This window comes from Macrotis lagotis, chromosome 4 (genome assembly GCF_037893015.1).
Source record: "Macrotis lagotis isolate mMagLag1 chromosome 4, bilby.v1.9.chrom.fasta, whole genome shotgun sequence".
NCBI classification, from domain to species: domain Eukaryota; kingdom Metazoa; phylum Chordata; class Mammalia; order Peramelemorphia; family Peramelidae; genus Macrotis; species Macrotis lagotis.
The window spans coordinates 190,730,761-190,753,756 of NC_133661.1; the positions used below are offsets into that span (position 1 = coordinate 190,730,761).

The 22,996-nt window shown below is 33.7% G+C and overlaps 1 protein-coding gene and 1 pseudogene across 1 annotated transcript in view; both read left to right on the plus strand.

Moving 5' to 3' along the window:
• KATNBL1 (katanin regulatory subunit B1 like 1) overlaps positions 1 to 16,010 on the plus strand; it is a 60,242-nt gene extending 44,232 nt beyond the window's left edge. The window contains exons 9-10 of the mRNA XM_074235013.1: positions 1,368 to 1,461; positions 5,239 to 16,010. Coding sequence (XP_074091114.1) covers positions 1,368 to 1,461; positions 5,239 to 5,271 — 127 coding nt within the window. The 3' untranslated portion in view covers positions 5,272 to 16,010. The remainder of the gene's footprint in view (positions 1 to 1,367; positions 1,462 to 5,238) is intronic.
• A 6,832-nt stretch (positions 16,011 to 22,842) lies between these two features.
• On the plus strand, positions 22,843 to 22,996 carry LOC141523248 (U1 spliceosomal RNA; annotated as a pseudogene).

Here is a 22,996-nt window from a genome sequence, read left to right on the forward strand (position 1 = left end):
AGATAGTCCCTACCCTCAAGAAAATTATATTCTAATGAGAGAAGACCAGTTTAGAAAAAGGAACTGCAAAGGGAGCTAGAGTGAGTATCTTCATGGTGTACAAGTCTGCTGCTGAGGAGGTGGAAAAGTAAAGAGATGCAGGTGTAGAATGGAAGGAGCTGTGAGCATGAATAGCCTGAGCTCTTCAAGACAGGTCGTTCTAGCTAGGGACTCACTAATCAGAGGAAATGGTACAAAAGCAAAAGGATCTTTAGGAAGGTGACAAGGCCCAGACAGTCAGGAATGGAGCTAGGAGAGAAGGAAGCATGAATGGCCTAGGCAGTTCATGAAATGGTCCTTCTCTCAGGGATTTGCCAGTTAGAGACAAGAACAGAGGCATCTCCCAGATGAGATAGCTGCTTGTATATGTGATCATAAACATAATGTCATTCACTCCTTTTCTTATTAGGGAAGATTTAAGGAAATGTTATGCTCATTATAAAATTATAGAAAAAACTTGAAGGCAACATAAAACATGCAGTTAATCTGGAACTAGATTGTGTGAGTTCAAATTTTATCTCTCTTGCTTCACCTGTATGACTGGGACTCAGAGAAATTATTTTCCCAGTGTTTCTTCATCTCTAAAAGGGGATAACTAATTATAATATCTCCTTTGTGAGGATCAAGTAAGAGAGTTTATGTATACCTTAAAATAGCGTAAATGTAAACTACTATTATTGATGGTGTCTTCATGATAAAATTCTAAGATGGTTGCTTAGAAACTTACTTTTTATCAGATTGAATTTATTTAAATGAGTAATGAAGATTTTCATATTAGAATATACTTCATATGTAGAATTTCAGAACCCAGTAACCTTTTTCCCTGGAATTGATCCCATTTTGCAGAAAAGACAGAGATAGCAATGCTATAAATTGTCTCTTACCCATTATAATTAGGGTTATAGATTTCTAGAGTTTCAAGAGTTGCACATATCTGAGATGAGAATGAGAACATCTTATCAGTCTTTTAATAGCCAGCCAGTTTAGTAAACATTCCAGTAGATTATTCTACAAACTGAGACAGATAATCTTAAGTAGCTCCCAACTCTGCTAATGGATTAGAGGACTGCTAGAATCAACTGTTCCCTGTATTACATAGGCATTGTTTTCAAGCAGTTATAGTAATTGAGTAACTTATAATTTCCATGAATAACTGACATATATGACTAAAAGTAATTCCTTCAAGTTACAATATCATGTTGTCTTAGGATAAATTCTTAAATATTAAAGTTTATTCTGTCATCTTTCTCTGGATATATGTATATTACCCTGGACTTGTAAACAGTCATGAATAAACTTTTATTTAAATTCTTTTTTTTTTAATTTAGAAATGTTCATATTTTAAAACAACAATTAAGTGGATTGTGGAAACAAGAAAACCACCTTACTTTGGTTCCAGGATATACTGGTAATATAGCTAAGGTATGTATATAATCAAAGTTATATCAAATGTTTGCCTTCAGATGTTCAAAATATTTTGTAATCAAACCTAATAGATTTGTAAAACTAGAACTACTAAGACTAAGTCAGTAAACTACTTAGCTGGTTAAGAAAATAATACAGTCCTGAAAGCAATTATACATCCCAAAGTAGAATACTTAGAGTATAGGTATAGTGTTCCATTGCTTGACAAGGAGCAATGGGACTGACATTGGATGTCTTCTAGATGCATTTCAAAAGAGTTCTCTTAAAGGGGGTATGATATCCTGACACGATTTTCAGAAGAGAGAAAGCCTTTACAGAATTTTAGAGACTCATAAAAGAATTTTAAAGAAACTCATAAGAGTAGTTAGGAAGTCAGAGAGATGTAGTAGAACAGTTCTGGATATTTAAATTAGAGCTACTCTTGCACTTGAATAAGGTCTCTTCTAGTGTGAGGAGTTTTAAAAGTGGCATAGTGGATAAAGCATTGGCCCTGGAGTCAGGAGTGCTTGGGTTCAAATGTGGTCTCAGATACTTAGTAATTACCTAGCTGTGTGGCCTTGGGCAAGCCACTTAACCTCGTTTGCCTTGCAAAAACCTAATAAAAAAATTGAAAAGGAAATTTGATCAATTTCTCATACCCATTTAATTCTTTTTATTTAGTGACAGATGCTTCTCCAAATGAAGGATTATGTGTTAACTCAGCATTTGCACTAGAGAAAGATCCACACATAATAATTGTTTCCAAAAGAGTTTTATTATATTGACTTATTCAGCTGTTTGGATAAGGCAGTGGAATGCCACAAATTCACAAGCCTAAATTAAATCCACATTAGAGTGCTAATGGGGCATTTCCCCAGATCAAGATATTCTTATATCAGCTATGAAGATGATCTCCCAGCCTTTTCTTTTTGTATAAGAAAAGTCAAATTTCTGATATGTTAGAAAGAGCTTCCTCTTTTTCATAGTTGCAGGATGATGATTTTTGCCTAGCAAAGTGTTATCTGCTACCTTTGCTTCCAGACATAAGTTGTGACCTTAAATACAGTAATAAATTGAAGGGAATAAAAATGTGAGAGTAGAATGTCTCCTGATTTACTCAGTCTTAGCTAATGGGGGGATATGGAGGACCTTATCTATGTGCCAGGTTTTTTGAAGTCATTTGAGCCCAGTTGTACACTTAATTTTGAAGTTAAGTTGGGGATAAAGGAGAAATTCCAGGTTGGTTTTAGGGGTAAAAGCCAAAGAAAGCAAGAAGTCAGTATCCTAGTTAGTACATAAGGGTATGAATCTTCCCTGAGAGCTCAGGAAAACTGCCAGGAAGATGGCTTTGGGTTGTTTTCTTAAGTACGAATCAAGTGACTTATATAGATACTTATTACTTTTCTTTGGGTGGGGGCAGAATACTATATCTGAAAGGATATCACAAATTCTGTAGCAAAAGGGGAGCATTTTTTCATTACCTAAAGATCTTAATGAGGAAAATTATCCTTAATTATTAATTCAAATATATATATATGTATATAAATTTTGTATGCTTGTATATGATGATGTTTGCCCTTCATTCTTGAAGAGGACCACAACATCAGGGAGTTGATGCCATGATAAGCACATGGATTGGATTTGAATGAGGGGGTCTGTGCTAAAGTCTCAGTCTCATATTCCCCTCCAGAGCTATTTGAGTCCGGTTACCAGATATAAATCAGGATGACAGGAGATAGCCCTGAATGTGAGGCAATCAGGGTTAAGTGACTTGCCCAAGGTCACAGCTAGGTCAAGTGTCTGAGCCTGGATTTGAATTTCTGTCCTCCTCACTCCAAAGTCAGTGCTCTATTCACTTTGCCACCTAGCTGCCCTTCTATAACAAACAATATCAATTTGTTCATATTTCCCCAGAAGGAAGATCAGACTTTCATTTATGAAATTCTAAGACACGATATAAGGGTCATAGAAATTACAAACTAGACACTAAATAATGAATTACAGTAGTCAAAATTTAACAAACCCCGCAGTGACAAATCTCTACTTTTCTAAGTGTTTCTTTTTTGCCTTCTGAGAAAAATAATTAGTCAAATCATAAAATGAGCTTATCAGAAGAATTGATCTTTAACATTGATTTTTCAGGCTCTTAAAGGAAAACATAAGCTATAATTTGGTTTAACATTTTTCTTAAACTCTAGAAAAATTTTATATATATGAAAAAAATTTGCTTTCCCTAAAGAAAATACTTAAAAGTACCTTGTTGTTGGGAATATTGTCACTTTTTAAAAATTTGCCCAATATCAGAGGACATTAGCTGGGTATTAGATCACACTTAGTTTTAACAAAAAAATCCTGTTAGGAATTTTTAGATGTCTTTAAGAAAAGTAAAATGATTTAGTGTGCATCTAAACAATTCAAGCAGCATATTCCATATAGAATTTTTGTAAATAAAAATATTGCTCAAAAAACTTGTTCAAAATGTTTTCTCAGTTATTGTGGTAGAGATGTTAGAAAATGATATACTGTAATTTAGAATGTTGTATTCATATTCTACTTCATTTTAGAAAATTCATGTGCAACAGAATTCATAGGACAAACATAAAAGAGATGTTTTATTTTTAATTTGACCAGAGATATTACCTTTATTTTTGAAGATAATACTGATTTTATTTTAAAGTTATGTATGCAATTACCAGTTTTTTATAGGAAAATGCTGTAATAAAACTAGATTCCCATACAATTGAAAACCCAAATACCTAATTTTTTTTTTTGAAAGTGGAAAATCTGAAAAGGATCTTAAGAAATGTGATTGGTTGGCCAAATGAGCCAACAATGAGAAGTCTACAAAAACAAAAGTCTATGAGAAATGGAGAATAGAAACTAGAGTTTAAAAAATGTGTTAAACCAAATTGTAACTTAGGTTTTTCCTTTAAGAACTTGGAAAAATCACTGTTAAAGATCAATTCTTGTGAGAAACTCTTGTTTTTGATTTGACTGATTATTTTTCTCAGAAGGCAAAAAAGAAACACTTAGAAAACTAGAGATTTGTCACTGCGGGGCATGTTAAATAATGAATTATAAAAGTCAGAAGTTTGTAAGAAGATTTATGGAGGAGTCAAGGGGAGAGAGTTAGGAGAGGAACATTAAGAGAGTACAGAAAAAGTGTCAGAGACAGAAAAAAGTGCTGAGACAGGACTAGAGAGACCTACAGTTGACATTTTTTAGTTTGCTTTAATGAGACAAAAAAAAAATAAAGGTTAATAGAAATTATTTCCACAATATTTCCTGGGCCCAAGGCACTTTAGTCTTATTTCTCTTGGCTTCTACATCTCAATTTATATGACTTTACACTGTGATTAGCTATGTATACAGAATTGTAATCTTGTAAACTGTACTATCCTGAATAAGCAGAAGAATGTATTTATTTGTTTGTTTGCCTAATGCATTTTGAATGATTTCTAGTAATGAAGATGAGGTTAAAAATGTTGCTTTAATGTTTGTTAAGTTGTTAATCAGAGGGCAGCTAGGTGGCACAGTTGGATAAAGCACCGGCCCTGGAGTCAGGAGTACCTGGGTTCAAATCTGGTCTCAGACACTTAATAATTACCTAGCTGTGTGGCCTTGGGCAAGCCACTTAACCCTATTTGCCTTGCAAAAACACCTAAAAACAAACAAACAAACAAAGTTGTTAATCAGAAGTAAGCATTTGAGTTAAATGAGAAAATGTATGTGTATACACAGTAGTAGGGAGGCTAAGTTGTTGGCTAATAGTCTCTTTTTATTTTATTCTCCAAGGATGTAGATGCTTATTTATTACAATTACATTGAGAAGCATCACCACCTGAAGAGGACTTCCTTATTCAGAATATTCCTGGACTATGTAACTTCCAGAAAAAAGTCTCTTCTGAGAACTATGAACCAGGGAGGGAAGTGGGATCTTCCAAAATGCCATTTAATGAAACCACTAATGAAATCCTAACAATCTACTTCACATTGAAGTGGAAAAAATATCCACAAGGAGCATCTTTGACTTCAATGAGGTGAAAGTGCACTATGAAAATTGTATGCCTTTGCTGTGTTTGGGATTTGTATGGTTATTTGGGGAAAAGATGTTTAAATGCTTCTGTGTCTTATTACAGTTCTTCATTTTGCATAAAAATGTAATTTATACTGATGTGAAAAGAGAAAATGGACAAGTCATTTTGCTAGGAACCACAAAGACCTATTACGATTCATTTTTTTAAGATTGTGTTTTATATATATATATAAAAAACAAACCACTAAAATGTGTGCAGCTACTTTGTGATCACATTGAAAAGATTCAATGTTTAAAACAACAGCAAATAATGCATAATTTTTTCACATTAAGATACTGTGTAAAGCAAGATGCCTTAATTATTAGTGTGTTTGAAAAAGCCAATGTATTATGTTACTTATATTTTCTAAAACAGCCATGCATACAGGCATGAAATCAGGGGTTTTACAGTCATATGAAATATTAGTTTCGAAACCTATTTCACAATTTGAAAAACTTGAGAATATTTTTCTCTGATTTTTGCCAGGATATATGTGCGTGTGTATGTGTGTATCTGTGAATATAAAAAACTGAATATTAATTGGATGAATGCTTAACTGGAAATGTCCTTGTAGTTAGCTAATTTATATTCACTTTTAAAAATTATATTTGGATTGCTATTATTTTCAGCTCTGAATCATTTAAACTCCTTTTATTTGAGTAAATATACTAAATGTTTCTCTTGTTTTTTTTCTTAATTCATGTAATTTTGTATGTGTTATAAATTCTTTTAAATCACTTGTGTTTTGGATAGTTAGTGTCTAAAGCTTTAGGAATGTTTACAGCTAGAACTGACTTTTATGTTCTCCATCCAAATAATTGATACACTACCTCCTCTAATTGGAGTACATATATTCTCTTGGTATATACAAACCCAGTTTTGGTATGATTTAACAGTGGTTTGTGTTTATGTACCATCAACTCACGTAGAAGAAGTCTGGTAGTGATCTGGCCAAATAGTTTTAGTAAACAGTTTTCCTTTAAATGTCCCCTCATGGGCATGAATGTACATCTATAGCATTTTCCCCAATCAGTGACTACTGATATGATATTGAATGTGCATCATTCTTGCTTTAAAAAGGTTGCTTTCACTGACTGGATGCTTTTATTATGCAGTTACATCACACAAAGTGAAAAAGCTATTGTGATCATTGCTTTTTTTGACAGTGTTCCATATTATTCTAATTCTGCGATCTTAAATGGAATTTTTTTCCCCAGAAAGTGAGAAAATAGTTAGTATTTTGATTGAACAGATAGTCTGAGCTAGCTAGTCAGTTGATTGGAATGAAGTATTGAGATTTAAGAGAATAGAAATTTCATCTTTTTTAGACTGCTTGTCTTAACAGAAAGATAGTTATGTTGAGTACCCCCTGCCAATCTTCCAGATTTGGCCTCTTGTTGACAAGGGGAGCCAGTCGTGGAAAGCTCAGCATAATGCATTCATTACTGGAAAAATAGTTCAAAAGTTTATTCTGCTAACTGAGTCAGTAGTGTCTTTGTATAACAAGGACAGCACTTTATGAATACTACTTTTATTGATACAACTGCCTTGTTAATCCTTGCTTTGGAACAGTGTCTTTTTATTTTATTTTCATTTTTTAATAGATGTTGTTTAGTTGATTTTAAGTAAAAATAAAATAGTGTTTATTATCTGTGGAAAATATACACAATAAAAAAAGTAATTACTCCCCCCCCCCAGTCCCCTGTAAAAAAAGAAAAGAAAAAGACAAAGAGCCCTTGTATCCAAGCTCAGATTTTTTTTGGATGGGAATGCATACCACTTCACTTTAAACACTCTAAGCTGTTTAGACGGCCTGAAGTTTCTACGTAAAAACTATCAAGTAGCCTACACTCCTGTTTTTCGGTTTTTGGCTCTTGTGTTTTTTATTTCAGTACCTACCTCTCAGACATTGTAATTTGACCAATGTTTGTAAGTGGCTTTTAGATTGCTGAAAGAAAGGTATTAGATAAACAAGTATAATTAAATACTTCTGGTGGTGTTAAGTTCTGCTCAGCTACAGTAATTTTAATCAGAACAGTGTTGAATTCTAGAAGGAGCCAAAGAAAGTATTTACAAAGTATTCTGGTAATTGTAAACAGTTCAAACATGGTTTGACCTAGATTAGGACAATTGCATGCTTGTTGCCCATCTGTTGAACATTAATAGTGTTAGCAGAATGGCTATATTTTATACGGAATTTAGGGATTAGAAAAAGTTCCTTCCCATCAGGGACCAAAGAGACACTTCTACTTTTTCAGGTTCTCGTCTTAATTTTGTAGCTTTTCAAGCCATTGACACTAGAAATTTAAAGATATGATTTGGGGTTATCATGTTCATTTGGGTAGGCTTGTGTCATGAAGAAATGCTCATGATTGGAATGGCATGAAAAATTATAAGGCAGAGATTTATGACATGGCAGCACCCTGTTTACACTGCAGAAATTGTAGAGAGTTCTGAGCTATGTGATAGTTTGCATATGTACTGTTTATATTTACTTTGGGGGGAGTAATAAATTTTGCAAGCAAATATTGGAGACTACTGAGAAGTTACCCTAGATATTGAAACAAAATTCTGTTGAGTTGTTCTGTGAAGAACTGAAACTTAATTTGTAACTGAATCTTTTATTGTTTAATAATCTTAGTGATCTTAAAGTATTCTTATATTTGAAAAACTGTTGAGAAACAAATAATATGCTACAGAAATAAAGTTTAAATTATTATGCTCTCTAAGCATAATTCATGTTATCAGCATTCTTAGATGTTTACTTATATACTTAAATCAATCTAGGAAAAAGAAATTCTTTTCATTATAATCTGACATTACTACATGAAAGTCTAATCTTTCCAAACCAAGTTGCTTTCTTCTTATTTAAAGTCATGATAATAATATCAGATGCCACTGTCAGTTAAAAAAAATAAACTTAAAGAGCAGCTGACTCAACTAGTCTGATCTATTTCATATAAATAAAACATTCTTAGTCTTTCAACATAGGTTTTTGCCTTGTTCAGCTAGAAATAGTTTTGCTGAACAGCTGCTGGCAGGGATTTATTAATGTTTTTCCTGTAACAAGTTACATTTCAGTCTAATTTGAACATTGTTATACAGCCTTCTTTTCTTATAACATAGTCTGAAGAAATCTAATACCTAGTGAAGTGAAGAAAACTTCTCCAAACTTTTAATGCTTAGATGATGTGCCACAGAGTTTAGTAACAGTACTATATTTGTCTAATATGAATACAAAAGGTTATTAACTACCCCATAATCTGATTTGATATTATTACAAATCAATCCTGCAAGAGAAGTCATAGATCAACTTCCACAAGTGGGATACAAAGTTAGTAGCATCCTCATTTAAGATTAGACTGCCTTATAAAGTTTGCCCCTGGTATTCTATATTGTTGCTTCAAGAATTTTGTTTCATATCAGAAGCTGCCTAGTGCTCAGCTTCTGCCTTGTGCTCAGCTCCTACCCCTATCTCTGCAGTGTAATTTCAGTCTAGCAGTAAAGCTGGTACTTACAGGAAGCACTTAATACATACTGGAAGTTTGAAGTTGGCATCCTACTTTTACTTTTTGCTGTCCCTGGAAAGGGAACATAATCGATATCTACCTTCTACCCTGGAAATGAGTCATGGAAACTTAAGATTTGAGTGCTCAAGGAAGGGAGACCTCAGAGGCAAACTAATATAAATTGTAGAACAAAACTTTACCCGAGAACATCCCTGAAAAGTGGCTCAGTTTTTTTCCCCCTTAAGAACACTATATTCAGAGTCTCTCTACTTTTATATAGCTGTAATCATGGCAAAGTGTTTCCTTTTATCAAATAAAAATCCGTCTCTGAGTCACTTAAACCATTGTTCCTAGTTCTGCCTAGTAGGATTTCTTCTGTTTGACAACTCTTAAAGTAATTTTCTCACATTTCACAGGGAATCAAAGTTGAGCAATGGGAACAGCATTTACTCATCTCTAGTTTGTACTATTTCTGAGATTTACAGAGGTGACTGTCAACTCAGCAATCACTTCTAGCTATCTATAATTATATTTTTTTATATCAAACTAAAAGCTGCCTTCTTATACTTTTCTATCCATTGATTCTGGAACCAAGCAAAAGTCACAGCCTTCACGTATTGACAGTTCTTGAAATGCACAGCTAACTATATACTTCCCTCCCCTCACATCTTTTTTTAGTTGAACTTCTGGCAAGTTTTTTAGATGAACTTCCTGTGCTTTACTGCTCTCCCATCTCTGGAAATGCCCAAGTTTGTTGATGCCTTTACTAAAATAACAGCATCTAGAACTGATATATCAAACTGGATGTCCCTTAAGTACCTCAACTTAATAGGTCTAAAACAATCCTCTGTCTTACCTTCCATCTTCTCCCAACTCACTCCTCTTCCAACTTCTCTATTACTATCAAGACACTGCCATCCTTCTAGCCACCCATGTTTGCTGGCTGTCATTCTTGTTTTCCTCCCTCTCCTTCACACCATGTATCCAGTAGACTACCTCCTCCTCTCTTCTCATAAGCAACCAACTTGTTCAGATCCTATCACAACATAATACCAGACTTGTGCTTGCCCGGCATTTTTGAAGTGGTATGGTTGCCTCACCAATACTGGAGGAATCAAAATCATTTAAGACCAAGAGACTCCTGCAGTAGCCAGACCATCTCCAATAGTCCTGTTTCCTAAAAGTCAGCCCCTGGGATGTTTGATTCTGGTATAGGCAAGTGAGAGGGATGCCTTGCACAGCATACCCCTCACTATAATAAACATACTTGTGCAAGTCATGCCTCTAATCATTTGGTTGGCTGGTGTGGTCATCTCAGTTTTTCGAAGGACTAGTAGTGCATCTTGCCTATACTGTCACAGTAGCCTCCCATTTGGTCTCTGTTACTTAAGCCTTTTCACTCCATTCCACCCTCCACAATCTGACAAGGTGATTTTCTTAAAATGTAGGTCTGATCACATTAACCTCTTCTTCCCCCTACCCCCACTCCCACATACACTCCAGTGGTTCTCTTATTGGCTTATGCATAAAATATAAACTCTTAATGTTTAAACTCTTCACAACCTTACCCCCCTCTCTTTTCCATTTTACTAACACATTACTTCCATCCTTATACTCCATGCTCTACTCGTGCAACATTTCTGTCTCCAGTCTTTGTGCCTTTATGCAAGTTATGTTCAAAATGCCTACAGTGTGCTCTCTCCTCATCTCTGGGTTTTGGAATCCCCGATTTCCTTCAAAATTTGGCTCCATTACCACCTTCTTCATGAAGTCTTTCTAGAATTCCCTTAGCTGCTAGTACATCCAGGCTCCAAACTAAAGTGGATTGATTCATTATGTGTGTGTTTGTGTGTGTGTGTGTGTGTTTGTATACATAGAAATAAATATGTCTGTATATGTGCTTTCTGTATAAATTTGTATGTATTCAGGTCTCCCTTTTTTAGAATGTAAACTCCTTGAACACAAGGGACTTTTACTTTTATCTTTGTCTCTCTCCAGAGCTTAGCTTGGTTGTTTGCACAGAATAAGTGCTTGATAAATACCTGTTGATTTATTGATTTATTGGTATGCTTTCATCAGTGGAAAATGCAGTGAGATAATTAGTCTTCCCCCACCTTGTTATAGATTCTTTGCCTCTCTTTGCCTTAAATTTCTGACTTCTGTTAACACTAGTGACTAACCTTGAAGTCCATTAAACTCTTGAATATTTTTTACATCAATTAGTCTAAGCCATACCTTCCCCATTTTGTTCCTGTGTGAGTTGATTTTTTAAATTCCTATTAAATATCATCTTAATGAATCCTTACCCGAATATTTTTTACCATAACCCCCCCCCATTTTGGTTCATGAATTTCTTTACATGAATACTTACTAATGTACAACTCTTATGCTGCCATCTCCTTAACAGAATGCTCAATAGGGTTAAAATGCATCTTAACAAACTTTTTAGTTATTTGTTGCCTTAGATATTGCCTTACTTAGTCGTTATTTTGGTTTCCTTAGCTGTAAAATAGCGCTAATAATAGTATTCTTTCACAGGTTCATTGTGGGGATTAAATGAAACAATGCCTGTAAAGCACTTTGTAAACCTTAAAGCAATATATGAATTTGAATTATTATTTTTGAAAATGGCATACTAGTTATGGGACACATTTAAAGGATCTTGTGAGACATTTGGAGGTCAAATGTCACCTTGCATTAAGATATGTAGTTACTTTGTGTATTACCCATACTTAACAATATTTTATTATAGCTGTCTGAAACCATGATTTTATTATTTTTATTCATGGATATTGTTTCCTGTGGATTTTTTTATTGATATTTTCCTTTGACATAATTGCTTTTTGCTATACTAATTTCAAATAGAGATATAATTGTTTTTTCCTTCACCTTTCATTTTAAATTTAAAATTTTTCTTGAATACATTTGTAAGTTATAAGAAAATAATTTTTTCAACCATATTCCAGAATCCAAATTTTGTTAGACAGATATCATCTTCTTATTCAATTGTTCTCATTCCCAAATTCACCTTTTTTCTTTTGAAGTGATAATGAAAGTACCACTTATGTTCTTCCAAAAACTTGATTATTCTGAGGCAGTTAGGTGGCACACGGATAGAGCACTGGCTCTAGAGTCAGGAGGACCTGAGTTCAAATGTGATCTCAGACACTTAATACTTTCTTATCTGTGTGACCTTGGGCAAATCACTTAACCCCATTGCCTTGCAAAAAATAAACAAACCCCAAGCTTGATTATCCCTAGCAACATTTTCTAGATTTCTTTTGGTGGTTTGCTTTATCTCCCTATGAATTACCAGTAGTGCAAAGCAATTACCATATTTGACATATATTGGGAGATTTTTGCATCAAATTCCAGACTTGAATTCCTGGTATATCCCACTGGAAAATGACATACTTCTCAATTTGTACCTGGTGTACAAATGACTGTTTCAGTCCAAACATCCCTAATCCCCAGCCCTTACACTTTTTACTTTTCCCTTTGACTAGAATATAAACTATTTCCTAGTGGCACTTGTGAAAATCCTGGTCATTCAACAAATATTAAGGGCCTGCTGTGTTCAAAACATTTCTAGATCCTGGGTTCCTTTCTGTGCCATATGAGAAGATTTTTCTGTCTGAGAATACTTGTAGTTTGCCCTTATTTTTCTTTGGAAGATTTTCATATCTATCATTCGTGCCAAAAGTTTACTGGTTCTTCCTTTTTTGTTTTATGTTATTTCATTGTTTAACCTTCTGTATAGCTTAAAATTCTTTTGTACCTCTGTAGATTTTTTTTTTCTTATTGGCTTCCCCTTTTAAGTAACACTTCATTTTCCCTGATAATTTAGAGTAGAGAGTTCTTTAGCTCATTCACTTTCTGTAGTAGGAAGACCAAGCAATTTATTTCTCACTTCTCACTGTTACTGCTGCTACATTTCACTGTGCCAGAAGTTAAATTATAGTATATTCTCTGTAGATCAATGTAATGCTCTTTGTCCTATGCACTTGATAGAACCAAAATGATTAAGTCTTTCTTAATATTGTGGCTCTAACTCTTGGGTTAATAGCTCCTACTAGTTTCCTATTTCAGCCTAATCCAGTTAGTTTCCTGCCAAAACCCTAATATAAGTAAGAAGCTGCCTTCAATTATTCTGTATAAAGGTGCTATATAAAAGTGCTATATAAAAATCTAACTTCCAGTAATCTTTCTGTTACTCCTTAATACCTACCTTCTGATTCTTAGTTTTTCTATATTCATTCCCTTGATTGTAAAATTCATTTTAAATTCTAAAATCTAAAGTATTTCTAGAATTCAGTATCCCATTTTTAGGCAAAATAAGAAATTAGGCAATTTAGGAAAATAGGCAATTGAACTTTTTCCTTTAAGGTTTTCCACATACCTTTTGGGACCTGTTATACAAAGTAAATTCTAATATTCCATAGAGATCTGTGAGACCAAAAGAGCTAAACTAACATAGTCAGGAACAAAAATGTTATTTTCTCTCATTGATTTTGTTTTTTTTACCGAAGCAGGTGGGTTTTGTGCTAAGTTTTTCAGACTGTTGCAGAAGTCGAATCAAATAACATTAATTTTCTACAGATTATTGCTACATTTGTCTTTCTGTTTGGTTTTGACATCTTTAAATTGAGGACTGCTTTGGTTGATGTGTTTTCTTTCCTGCCTCATTTTGATCTAAACACCAATTTAGAGATTTATTTGTGACAGTGTTTCACCCTTTTTTTAAACTGAAAAAAAAATAAAGTGAAGAAAAAACTTTCACATGAATTGACTTCAAATCTTCTTGGAAAGAAACAGTAAGGGTATGAAAAAGAATGAAGAATTCTTTGAAACAGCTCACAATATAAGAATTCATTTTCTTTGATAGTTGCTAAATTAAAGTAAAAACCATTAGCAAAAAAAAACCACTCATAGCTGTTGCTTTGATATTTGGAGAAGAAATGTCAATCTTTTGGGAAATATGTTTTTAATTAGAAATATTTGGAATCAGTCTTCCATTTTACTGTATTGACTTTTCTTCACAAACATTTGAAAAAGTTTTCTGAATTAGTAGAAAAATTATTGTTTATTATTTGAAAAGTTTAGTTATCAATTTTAAGCAAATTTATTGAGATAAGTGAGTATATAGAGTGGGGAATAAATTTTTAGATGAACTCCTACGTGTGATAACCATTATGTTGTCATGCTTTGGAAAGAGGGACAAATACAAGAAGTCTCATAATTTTAGCTCTAATAGGTTAGACTGATTGAGTCCATCCTGGTTATTGCTGGATACATTTTATAACAACCTCATGACAGCAGTTTACTTTTACACTCAAATATCCATCTGAAAATTATTTTCCATTCATTTTCACAAGCTTCCTTGGAGAGGAGGAAAGTTTTCTCTAGCTGAATGTGGACCAGAAGGTAAAGAAATTCTCATTCTTTAGAACCAGCAGAAACAAAGATGTAAAATTTGTAGCCCCTAGTCCTCGGCAGAGGAGGCCAAAAAAAAAAAAGCACCAATTAACCTTTTTCTTCCCTGGCCAGTTCTGTTACTTTTTACAAAGTCTACATGAACAAACTCAAATGATAACATGATTTTACAGTTAGTTCTGATTATTTTACATATTGAATATTGTTAAATGATTATCCTTAATAAGAATTCATTTTAAAATAGATCTTGGCCATTCCTATTCACATTTACCTTGAGTATGAGGGTGTGTTTGCAAGCACATATGCATGCAAGAGAAAGTATGATATTCTGCTGAAATGTATATCCTGAAATCATGTTTTTGCCTACAGTGTTACTTTTGCCATAGTGGAAAATGAAGAGAACCCCCTAGCAAACTCTTATAATAAGGCCTATGGTTTACATTGGATTTGCTTAAAACAGAAGTATTTAATTGACTTTACAGTATCAGCAATAAAACTGTATTCTACAAATTAATTGGTCATAGTATTTGTTTTAAACAGTATAGTTTTTGCCTCTTAACTTCTCAGCTTCTCATTTTAATAACCAAATATATCAATGCAGAACTTTTTGTATCCTTGTGCTTTTGACTTTTGGTTAATTATTCTTAATTTTGTGATTTTTTTTACTTCATTTTAAGTTTTTCTTGAGAGGAAAAAATGAATATTTCTCAAAGTACCAAAAAAGTACAGTGCATTAAAAGCAACTCCATCTTCTAGTCTTTGAAACTGTTCTCTCTTTGGCATCAACTAAAATGAATTTAGCAGGTACCAACATGATTATACAACTGTCAGTGTCTTTTTAAAAGTAGCTTGTTCAGTCATTATTGCTTTATCAAATTCCCTATATATTGAACAACATTTTATTTTCTGCATTATAAAAACCATTAAATCTACATATAGACCATGTTTTCATTATAGCAAAGGTTTGCTATAGTTGTTCCTTTGGTATCTAGAAAATTATATTGCTTCAAAATATTTTTATCAGGTAATATTTTTTCAGTTATTTACAGAAAAATCCAACTGCATACTGAAGTTCACTTAGCATTGGATCAAAAGCAACAATGGGTCTAACTGAAGGAAAATTTTTGAAGGAATAGAAAAAACTGATATTATAATGTGAATCCTAATTTTTCCTGGCAGGTATAACTTTCTTTTGTTAGTAGATTAGAATAAAAACATGACCTCATTTTTCTTTATTCTGCTAATTTTATATAATTTTAAATTTTAGATAGTTTAGATAGTTAACCATATGTTTGTTTTATTATCTACTAATTTTTTATCAAAATTTTCAAATTTATTATTTATTTTTGGCTTAAAAAAAAATTCGGGTTCCAAATTCTCTCCCTCCAGCCTTTCCCCCTACCCATTGAGAAGGTAAACAATCAGTTATATATGTGAAATCATGTGGAACATATTCACATATTAGACATATGACCAAAAATAAAAAATGAAAATGAAGGTGGAAAATGTATGCTTCAGTTTGCACTCAAAGTTTATCAGTTCTCTTACTTTCTCTGGGGGAGGGGTGTGGGGGGGGGTAGATAGCCTTTTTCATCAGGCAGCTAGATGGTTCAGTAGATAGAGCACTGGCCCTGGAGTCAGGAGGACTTGAGTTCAAATTCAGTCTCAGACTCTTAATAATTACCTAGTTGTGGGGACCTTGAGCAAGGCATTTAACCCCATTGACCTTGCAAAAAAACTCAAAAAAAACAAAAAGCAGAAACTGCCTAACATCTGGAATAGAACACATGAAGATCACCACAGACAGTTCATTTAATCCTTAATCAAATCACATGATCTATGTTTCTTTTTCAACATTTTTTATTTTATCATATTCATGCCATAAACAGTATTTCTGTGACTTTTTTCTTTTAATAGAGTAATAGCTATCTAGACAAAATGAAAAAATGTACATATTTTCTAGTAGTTTTAAATTTAGCTTAGTGTACATAATCTACACACAGTATGACTAAATTGTGAAGATTCACAAGTGATATATACATTTTAATCTAGAGAATGCACATCAGTCAGTGATGGGGATCCCAAAGAACTTGATTTGGGTGAGTACAATGGAAAGAACCATGAATTTGGAATTAGACTCCAAATCCTTCTTCATAGATCATTGAGAACTTCACTTAACCTTTTAAATAAAGTTTCCTCTTTTGTAAAAGGAGGAGTTGAAATAAATGACCTCTCAGATTCCTTTTAGTTCTAAAGTTATGATCCTTTGGTCCTAGTCTTAGTTCTTAGGATTTGTTTCACAGACTGTTAATGAGTTTAGTTTTGTGTAAAGAAAACATATTCAAAATTAAAATGAAGTCATGGACTCCCCTCTCCTCCACTAAATAAATTGGAATTAAGAATGATTCAAGCTTTCTTTTTCCTTTACTTTTATGTAATATCTTGAAGTCACTTCATATATGCTTTCCCTTTTCTCCCAATAAGGGAACTGACCACTATCTCTTTTTTATTATTTTATTTTATTTTATTTTATTTTATTTTATTTTATTTTATTTTATTTTATTTTATTTAGATTTTTGCAAGGCAAACGGGGTTAAGTAGCTTGCCCAAGGCCACACAGCTAGGTAATTATTAAGTGTCTTAGACCGGATTTGAACCCAGGTACTCCTGACTCCAGGGCCAGTGCTTTATCCACTACGCCACCTAACCGCCCCACCACTATCTCTTTTAAGAAATTTCCCTAATAACTTTTTTGAAATAGTTTTTCCAATTACATGTAAAGATAGTTTTTCAAAATTGATTTTTTTGGTAATATTTTGAGTTCCACATTTTTCTGTCTCCTTTGTTTCCTCCCTCCCATGACAACAAGTAATCTAATATAGTCCATATAATCATGTTTAACATATTTCCATATTAGTCATGTTGTGAAAGAAGAACTTGATGAGTTTTTAAATAAAAAATTAAAGTGGTCGATTTTTCACTTCAATGGATACAAAAATAATGAAGCTAACCATCTGCTGGGTACCATTGTTGTGAGATGCCCCTGGGCAGGGTGTACTTGGCATCTAAACATATATCAGCTGTTGGTGATGATAGTAATCTGGCTCCCACAGATTATTTGTTGCGTTCTCATGAGTGCTAGACATTGTACAGAACATATGCAGTGCTTGTTTTTAAGAAGTTTCTGTTCAGCATGAATTTATATGCCCTCTATAAAAAACTTTAGGGCTACAAGGACAAAAACAAAACAAGTTATAACAAAAATACTCATCTACATTAAAAGATTATAGAATTTAAAGGTTCAAGAAGACTTTTAAGGATGCCTTCTCCTAAACTGTTTAATATAGTGGAGACAGTCTGCTGAACAAATCAAAAATCAATTGGAAATTCTTAGAGATTATGGACAATCTGAAGTATGTTTAGAGGAAAGCAGCCAGGATTTTTTGAATATGTTAAGAGACTGGAGGAGGGATGTCTTAGTTGGGGACATAATGATTGTCTTCAGATATTTAATACCCCAGCATTAGAGAAGGGATTAGACTTATTTTACTTGATCTTATGAGATGGGAAGTTGCAAAAAGGCAGATTTCAGCTGTATCTGCTTTGCATGTGGTTTATGTATGTTCATATAGGCATGTTGTCTTCCATTATTAAAATCTTTGATGATAGACTCTTTGAATTTCTAGATCCTGGAATGCAGTAGGAACTTGAACTCTGATTGATTCATTTGCTATAAAGAAGAATTTCCTAAACAGAGATGTCCAAAGTTGAGATAAGTTGCTTAAACAAATCCTGAATTTTCTCTTGCCTGGAATATTTCAAGCAGAGGCTGAATGTCTGCTTCTTAAAAATGTTGTAGAGGGAATTTCTGGTTAGGTAGAGGTTTGAATAAATGAATTCTGAGTTCCAACCCTGAAGATTTTGTGACCCAAAGAGTCTAATTGATTTGCCCAAATGCACAAGACTAACAATGAGTAAATTCAACATTAATTACAGAGTTTTAATTTAATGTACCCACTCCTCTCAAATTTTCCTCTTCCTATATACACCCTTATTTTTATTGACTACCTTTCTGCAGAAAAGTAACTTTTCATAGTGAAATGTTTCTCAGCCCATAATCTAAACATACATTAGGTAATATAGGTAATATAGTCTACATGTGAGAAAATTGAAAATACATTTACAGTTATTCCCATTTCTCAATTTATATATTTTCAAAATTACCCATTAGAATTCATGTCTCTCAACCACCATAACTTATGGGAACCAGGGACAAAGTGTTGGATAATACTAGGACCAGAATATATTTTTTAAAAGATACGCTAGGTTGTTAATGATTCTCCCTCTCATTTCTGAGTATTATGAGCATAGATAGACCTGTTAGAACAGGCATCTGACTAGGGAGTTTTCCCAATGAAAACATGCCTTAAAAGAATTCTGGTTACATAATTCAAATCACCTCTTCATACCAAGACTGAGAACTTCAAAGGCATTCTAGTGTTCTCTGCTGCCATTACAAATATCTAGCTGCTATCTTGTTTATTCACTAATATTTTTGAAACCAATTAGTACGTAGACTACTTTTAAAAATTCATTTTTCTGTATTTGCTTTATCCTTGCATGTTAAATTTAGATTGAGAAACTGGAATGGAAATCTATGATTATAGGATCATAGATTCTGAGCTGAATGCAATCTTAGAGGTCATCTAGTACAACTGACTTATTCTTTATTTGAGGAAACTGATGCCCAGAGATGAGGAAGATGACTTGTCTAAGGTCACAGAGGTAGTAAGTGGGGTAGGTATTCAAATTCGACCAGGCTCAACCAGACTTAAAAACCCCGTATTTTTTCAATATATTACACTGAGTTCAGTAGAATGTTTAGCAAATTTGCTGATTTTTGCCCCTAAGTTTTTGTAGAAAATTTCTTGCCCAGAGTAGGCATCACTCCAAGAAGCCTTGAATATTTGTTGTCCAAATCTGGCCATGGAGCTTTTTTGGCAAGGATCTGGAGTGATTTGCCATTTTCTTCTCTATGGAATTAAGGCAAACAGAGATTAAGTCACTTTCCCAGGGTCACACAGCTTGTTCAAGTCCTAGGCTCTACAGTGGAATGAATAATTAATGTTTGCCCTTCATTCTTGAAGAAGACCAAGACATCAGGGAGGTGTTAACATGGCAAGCACATGAATTGGATTTGAGTGAGGGAGTGCTGTGCTGTCAGCCTCACTTTCTCCTTTGGAGCCATTTAGGTCTGGTGGCCAGATATAAATCAGAACAACTAGAAATGACCCTGAATATGAGGCAATCAGGGTGAAGTGACTTGACAAGGTCACACAGCTAGTAAGAGAATCTGGTGTCTGAGGTCATATTACAACTCTGATCCTCCTTACTCATAGGCCAGTGCTCTATCCACTACACCTAACTGCCAGGAATGAATAATTGATTTGAAGTTGAAAGATTCAGGTTCAAATGCCACCTCTCTCAATTGGTTTCCTTATCTGTAAAATGAAGGCATTTTACTAGATGTTGTCTAATGTTCCTTCCACTCTATCAATGAAAAACGGGATACTCACACTGATGAAATCACAGATACTTTAATTTTTGAAAGAGTAGCTACAATAGATAGCTTAACTAAGAGTACAATGTACAATGTCCCCAGAGTACATTGAAGGTGGTGAATGTTAAGATACATGTTAACATTACTCTGAAGGTAGTAATAATATTTTTTATAAATACAAATACCTTTGGGGCGGCTAGGTGGCACAGTGGATAAAGCACCAGCCCTGGAGTCAGGAGTACCTGGGTTCAAATCCGGTCTCAGACACTTAATAATTACCTAGCTGTGTGGCCTTGGGCAAGCCACTTAACCCCATTTGCCTTGCAAAAACCTAAAATAAAATACAAATACCTTTGATGCTAGAAAACTCCATTCCCCATAACCTGAAGATACTTATTTTGTGAGCAGTAAAAGCTCAAAATCTAAAATAATGATAGCTAGCATTTTTATTCCCTTTAGGGTTTACATGGTGCTTTGCATTTCTTATCTCATTTGATCCTCACCACAACTCTAAGGTAGGTACTGTTATTCCGTTTGATAGATGAGAAAACTGAAGCAGGCAGAGAAATGACTTTTCCTGTGGGACTTATCTTACAAATTGTAAATGTCTGAAACATAACTTGAACACAATCAGATCTTCCTACTTCCAGTTCAGTGCTTTAACTCCTGGACATCCCAATTCAATGAGCGTCATGATGATCCATGACACATTCAAGCTAGTGTATCAGGGAAGACTTTGTAGAGATTATCATATCTGTGTGAGACCTTGAAAGAAAAGATGGAGATGAGATCCCATGCAGAAGGAGGACATGAGCAGCATGAGCCAATAAAGAGTCAGGACTATTAAAAATTATTTCCTCTCAATTCCAGTAAGTAGTGACTTGGACATTTTAGAATGATTGCCCAGTGACTAGAGATAGCATTTCCAAAGCATTAGATAAAACCATATCCCTCTTTTGGGTGTGGTTAGTAAAGAAATAACTATATACCCTAATCTGTCTGAAATGAAATTGTCGATTTCTTAGCCCTCTAAAATATTTTTGCAGAAATTCATTAAAGATTCAGTGCTAGACATTGCTTTGGTTTGGTCATGCCTAAATATTAAGGAAATTTCCAGTTTTCTTTTTAATGATTCAAAAGAAGGAGGTGCTCTAGTCCTCCAGGAACTGCATTTCTATTCAATATATCCAAATAACCTTTAATATTTAACCTAAGGATTTAGACTATAAAATTAGGGAAGTATTGGATTTAAATATTCTACCTTCGAAGAGATGATAAATTCTCCACATGTACTCTGATAGCTTAAGCAGTAAACTGTAAACTTGCCTTGGTTACATTAATTCTTGTTTGACCTGAGGGAGGCTTAGAGAGAAGGCCTCAATGTGGCAGGCAGTGTTCTATTTTGGCAGAGTTCTATTTTGCACTTCTATTGAAAACTATGCCAGAAAAACAGCTGCTAAGCCAAATCCTTAATAAGCTTAACTCATGTCACTGTACACTGACTTGCTCTCTTAAATGGATAAGATCTTAAGAATCTGATTAAATACACAGAAGTAACAAATTTCATTTCAAACTTTAAATTCCTTTCTTATCTAAACATTGCAATATAGTATAGAAGTATACTTAGCTTGTGTGAACTCCACTAACAATAGAATGAGTTTCCTGATGCCTACACTCTTCACCTTGACATTTTCTGGTATATTCAGACTTGATTTACCCCTCATCACCATTTACTGCTCTTATGCATCCAAGGCAGTTCTTTTATGAAGCATGGTGAGACCATAAACACATTATTCAGAACCCACACTCAAGCCTGCCTTTCCTTGGACATGATCTTAAGGTCTTCCTGCACTGTTTGCCTAAGAGATCTTACGCAAGTTCAGAGGTCTACAAGGATCATCCCTGAAATGTGATGAGAAATGTGAAACATACACAGAAAAATCTTGAAACAATTGTTACTCTTTAATTAATATACATTTGTCTAATAAAATTATTGAGTGTTTTGTTGGAATGTTCTGGGTATCTTTGTAAGGAAAAGCTAATTCCAGTGATGGCAGTATCTGAGTGATTTTGTGTTACTGCAAAGAGCCAATATTAGACTTCAATTTTGTTCCTCAATGAATTTGAGTATATTTTAAATTCTGAATATGAGATACATTAAATATGATGTGAATGTTGTGATTAAGATTGAATATCCACTAAATTTTATCTCCATCACTATTTAAAATAACCTTTGCTTATCTATAGCTATTAATCATTTAAAATCTATGTCACTTATGTAATATATAAAAATCACAGTATTACATTAAAATGTTTTTATATAATGCATTACCTTTCTGAAAGCAGGAAAATTAAATAATTTTTAAAAACTTTCCCAAACCTATTCAAGTTACATTTGAGGCTTTAATAAAGAACGGAATATCTGAACTGTGACTGAATTCCAGTGACTAGTTGAGATTATATACCAGAATAGCAAATTACATTCAAATTGTTAAATAAGAGTAATTTAAGAAAATTGAAGCAAAATATGATAGTTTTATCTGCATATGAAAAGGAAAATTTTAAATTGACATAATTTGTCCATATAATGGAGTATAAAGTAGTGTGAGCAAACAACAGAAAAAAAAAGTGAAGAATTAATTATATAAAATTAACTGCCAGGGCAGCTAGATGGTGCAGTGGATAGAGCACCAGCTCTGGAGACGAGAGGACCTGAGTTCAAATGTGGCCTCAGACACTTAATAATTGCCTAGTTGTGTGACCTTGGAAGAGTCACTTAACCTCATTGCCTTAAATTTAAAAAAAATTTAAAAAAATCTCAATATTTAACCTGGCAGGGGTGATTCCATGACTACGAAGGTGGTTTCCTCAGGGCTGGATTTATCCATTGCACTCTGAATGGACTGATCCCTGCAATTTCCCCAAATGCAATGACAATTTGTGGTAGTGGGGGACTGCGTTCAAGCTTTCCCTTT